General features: G+C 36.8%; 1 protein-coding gene across 1 annotated transcript; it reads right to left on the reverse strand.

Annotated features, from left to right (window-relative positions):
• Positions 1-630: 630 nt before the first annotated feature.
• LOC131048682 (protein JINGUBANG-like) lies at positions 631-2,219 on the reverse strand. The gene has a single exon (XM_057982735.2). It carries the CDS (start codon positions 2,019-2,021, stop codon positions 795-797), a length of 1,227 nt encoding a protein of 408 aa, XP_057838718.2. The 5' UTR covers positions 2,022-2,219; the 3' UTR covers positions 631-794.
• Positions 2,220-5,431: the final 3,212 nt, after the last annotated feature.

The following is a 5,431-nucleotide window of genomic DNA, read 5'->3' on the forward strand; positions in this document are numbered from 1 at the left end:
ATATGAGAAATGATCAAGATATGTTTTATTTTAAAAGCTATTGTATCAAAAAAAGTTGAGTTCTTATTACAATCTACTAATAGATCAAGAAAATATTAGTAATTTCTTCACCAAACAAAAAATGACAAGTATCTTAATCTATGACAAGTACTAAAGATATAATACTAACCCATTTTTTACAATTTTGTAGATTTATGTAATTTAATATGACATTCTCCATTTGATTATATATACTATAATTACTATACACATTGAAATGTGTACAAACATTACAAGTATCTTCAATATCTCAAATATTTATTGTCATGTCACTAATATGATTCATGATAAATCACAATATCTTATAAATATTTTAATCAATGACAAGTTTTAAGCATTTTATAATAACCCACTTTTTACTTTCTAAATATATATAAAATTTAATATGAAACTCCCCATTGTTTACATATACTTTTAAGTATTATACACATTGAAATATATACCATCATTAAAAATATCTTGAATATCTTACATGTTTATTGTCAATGTCAGTAATATGGCTCAATAACCACAACCCCATATAAGAAATTTAATCAATAGCAAATACTAAAGATTTAATACTCACTCACTTTTTACTTTTGTAGATCTATATAAATTTTAATATGAGATTCTCCATTGGTATATATATTGTAAGTATTATAAGCATTATACACATTGAAATGTGTACAAACATTACATAAACTGCAACAGGGATTGTGGTGCAATCAACTGACACCTATAGGGATGTTTGAACAGACAATCTTTTCATTGAAATTTTAAAATGGCCGGCCACTCTGAGCAGTAGCACAGACCTTACAATCATTATCACGAACCCGCCACATTTTAAGGGTGCCATCCACGCTTCCACTGTACACAACAAATCCACCACACAGTAAATGATAATTGGGGCAATGAAAACAAGTCCCAAAAGCTAAGGAGGAAGATAAGGAAAAAGAAGAAGAAGAGGACGAGGAAAAGGTGGATGACAAGTCCAGAGAAACCGACGGCAAGGCAGCAGTTATGCACTTCACAGGACCGCTGTGACCCTCCAAAACTGCCACACAACTATGTGCAATTCCCTCTCCTCTCCTCCAGACCCGAATGGTGGCGTCCGCAGATCCACTGCACACAATTTTTTGTAGGGTTGTGAGGCAAAGAACGGAGCGTTTGTGTGCAAAGAAAGACCCCTTGTTAAATTTTTGGAGACTTGTATCGACAGTCCAGTAGTTGATCCGGCCCGCCGATGTTCCACTGTATAAGATGGACTCGTCCGTGCTCAACTCCAAGCAATTCACAGCGTCTTCTGTAGACTGAAACAGAGTGGCCACAAGACGACCATCATCACGATGATCACTATTATGACGATGACCATCACGGTGATCACTCTGCCACCCACTCCACACCCGGACTGTTCCATCAGCAGAAGCGGTGAAGAACATTCCTCCTTTCCCTGCACAAGCAATGTCATTCACGGCGTCCTCGTGAGCGCGGATGGACTCCACACATTTGAAATCAGACAACCTCCACACTTTAACCGTCTTATCCCACGACCCAGAATACAAGAGGTTATCTTCCAAGCATAATGCTAGGCAGCTAACAGCGTCGGCATGTTTGATCCAGAGTCTTTTGTGATGGCGTCGAGTCTGCACAAAGCTGCCAGGCTTAATGTACCTTACAATACGGTCCTGCACAGTGGGGAGATGTGTCACTAGTTTTAAACTCCTGTCCGAATGATGACTCCACACTTTCAGCTTGGTGTCTTGCAGTCCGCCAAAGACTCTATTTTCTTCAATAGCAAGAGCCTTTACGGGGGCATTACAGTCGAGTTGAGAAAACTCGAGAAACCCATCTAAGTTTTTCTCGTATATGAGAATGCTGCCACTCTGAGAACCCACGTAGATCAAGCTTCCCTTTACTGCAAGTGAAGTTACACAACCCTTTTGGGTTGCTGCAGAGGCCATGCACACACATGTGCATTGATTTGGGGATTGCTGTTTTTTCATTCTAGAAGCGCTCTAATTCTCTCTTGCCCTTCTCACACATAAGAGCTTTGGATTGATATTGTGTGAGAAAGTTGAGAGAGAGCCGCGCCATAGATATAGGGTAGATACCCTTTTCACTTCCCACTATGATGATTTGCAGTTGAAGATGGGTTACGTGTGTGAAATCTAGAGCAGTGGCAAAAAAGAAATTTGATCTAAGAGCAGAGAAGTAAAGTAGGAGATTAATGGGTATACGTGTGTGAAATCTAGAGCAGTGGAAAAAAAGAAATTTGATCTAAGAGCAGAGAAGTAAAGTAGGAGATTAATGGGTATATAATATAAGAAGGCGGTATATTAAATTTGTGATGGCGATGGTCTTGAGAAGGCGGAATTCTTGTGGAAACGAGTACGGTTTTATCATCAGAACTACTTATAGCTCGGTGTCGCCAATGGCATGATGATTTTTTATGAATGAAAGAAAGAGAAGAGGATCTTTCCTGCTTTCTTTTTCATGGGCGCTTCACAAATGAACATGCGGTGATGAGGAATTGGCTGCAGCAGGGAGGGACATAACAGAAGGACAGGTGGCTGCTAGTTATTGCGTGTTAGTATCGAGGATGCGGACCCAGATATAAAGCATCTGTCGTTTATCTTATGTTGCAACTGCCTCCTACGCCAATCGTTTTTTTCTTTGTTATTTCTTGCCTCTGCTATCAGATGTTGTAATTACATCTATTCGGTCCTGCACAGCTCTCTCTTTCGTCTTTTTCCGTACAGTCACCGAAATTTGCATGTTTGGATGAATAAGATATCTGCGCTTCAAATATGGTGCAAGTCTTACCACATGCAAGGATTCCAAATTGATCACGCAACTACACTAATTTTCAAATTATAGAATTATGAAAATGATATCTGCATTTCAGATGTAGGGCAAACTTTATTACATGTGAGGATTCTAATCCAATTGTTTTCAAATTAGAGAATTAAGTAAACATTTCTAAGTTATGAGGTTGAAAGAGTGGTATATATATTTAAGTTGGTTTAATGGTGGAGAGGTTATTTCCTTCAAAGAAAGGTCACAGTTCTAATTGTGTAGGGGTAGGGTATAAAGTAGTGTCATATAATATAAATCATTTATAGACTCAAGAAAAGCAATATAAACCATTTATAGACTCAAGAAAAGCTTGCTTGGTATTATGGATTATAAAAAGATTTTAATTCCATTGTGGATTTGGATACTAAGACATGTTGCTTTCAATGGTTTGCAACTTTTTCACGTGGACCATCTTTGTAATGTTCTTTTTTAATTTAATTTTGTTTTGAAAGCCTTTGGATTACTTTTTCAAATTTCGGTGGAATTTCAAGCTTTCACAATGTCATGTCTTTTTTCATTCCCTCCTTTCTCATTTTCTTAATCCTTTTTCCTTTTGCATCTTTCCAAGTTTTTCCTTACCTTCGTGTTGTTTCTTCTATCTCCCTAATTCTTTGGTTCTCCATGCTTTATACATTTAATTTTTCTCTTATTAGTGTGCCATGTCAGGTTAACTACAATGATATGCCCTTAATCCTATCGTGTGAATGGGATTATGATTAGTTGACTTGTGGCTACCTTAACTTTGAATTGCATTATATGATCATCAATATAGTCTTATATAGGTAGTAAAGTCAACATGGCTAGCATCCAAAGCATAAAAATGTTATATATAAGAACAAATGGTTTCTTTATGATCATTATATTGTGAATTGTGTTCGTATCAAATGTTTTTGGAGATTTCATGGCTAAATATTGTCAAGTATTGCCAACATAAGCAAAATGTTTGCAACAATGGAACCTGCCAAAAAAAGAGACCCAACAAGCAACAAAAGAACATGATAGAATAGCACAAAAAGATAAAATAGAATCACAAGTATAAATATTTTGAGATTTCAACTACCCCTATCTCCTACTGGTAGAATTATCATGCAATTTGACAAATCTCAAAAATCCTTTCTTCATGCTGTCAATAGATTTGTTCTTTCCAATATTAGTTTTGGTACTAGGTCATGCATGTCCAATTTCATCTCATTGAGAAACTCTATTAATCTCCCAAAACAAATTAGTTTCATGGAGATCCTTAAATTTATCATTAACAAATTTGAAACTAGCCATGTTATTTTCAATTAAATATTTATTGATCAATACAACATGCTCAAGACTATCTTTTTTTACTATTGTAAAACACAATATGTCACTAAGAGGAGGTGGGGGAGGGGTGAATTAGTGATTTCAAACAATTTCCAACTATGTGTGTGCAACCAATAAAGTGATGAAAACAATAGTAAACAAACACACACAAAGAATGCATCTCACAACATTAGATATATGAGGAAAACCCAATGTGGGAAAAACCTTAGTGAGAAATGTTGTTGGAGTCTACTGCTACAATCTACCCTCACCATAAAACACAGTATTACAAAGATTTAGGGAACCAACCCAAGGAGCACCAACCCCTACTAATTTAGGGCACCAACCCAAGGAGCACTAACCCCTAATTTTATGGGCACCAACCCAAAGGAGCACCAACACCTACACTGAGCACCAACTTAGTGATATACAATGAAATACAAACTTATTACAATGAAAGTACCTTGTTATAAATGAGTTTTGTAACACCTATTCAACTTCTATCTATCAGTTACAACTCTTCTCTATTTCACCAGTTCTCTCACTATCGGTTATCAATTTTCTCTCTCTGATCCCTTACTGATCAATCTCTACCTTTGTCGACTTCTTTTGATACTCACCCTGCACTCTATCACTCTTGAATGCCTTCCTATCAGTTCACCTGAGCTATGTTATCTACCAGTTAAACCTCTGATAAACCTCCTTACCAGTTACAGCTTTTCTACCAGTTCTCCTTTAGATACTTTGTTGCAATACTCTTCTCAGTCTGATCTGCACTATGTTCGCTCAAGTACACTCTCTTCTCACAAGTGGCATCATATTTTGATCTTTGATCGACATATTTATTTATCTGCTTTCCCGCCTAAACATAGATTCAAACATTGGTGCACTTAGGGTTTTCTCCACCGACCCAATCTGTATCAGGTTATATCAAATCACATGTCCAAGATTGATAGCTTGCAACAATGACACAACACACACCAAATCCTTCCTTCAAATGCACGTTTTCTATATTTGACAAACACGGCTCAACTTTTTGTCCATCATAATAAATGAAAATATTAGTTTCCTTCTGCAGATCAACTGGTTGATCAAATATCATGCATCGAACATGAAGACAAAGGATCAAATCTCTTCCCCTCAGTTTGCATCAAGCCGCATTCCTATGTACTCCTCCTATGATTTCAGCAGATGACATTTAATGTCGACCCAATCACCAATTACCTCATTAACAGACCGTTTATCCTCCACTGCATGTATGCCACCT

The sequence above is a fragment of the Cryptomeria japonica genome, chromosome 7 (assembly GCF_030272615.1).
Source record: "Cryptomeria japonica chromosome 7, Sugi_1.0, whole genome shotgun sequence".
Lineage (NCBI taxonomy): Eukaryota > Viridiplantae > Streptophyta > Pinopsida > Cupressales > Cupressaceae > Cryptomeria > Cryptomeria japonica.

Coding starts and splice junctions, on each gene's coding strand:
- LOC131048682 (XM_057982735.2), bottom strand. CDS start 2,021: ATGAAAAAACAGCAATCCCCAAATCAATGCACATGTGTGTGCATGGCC.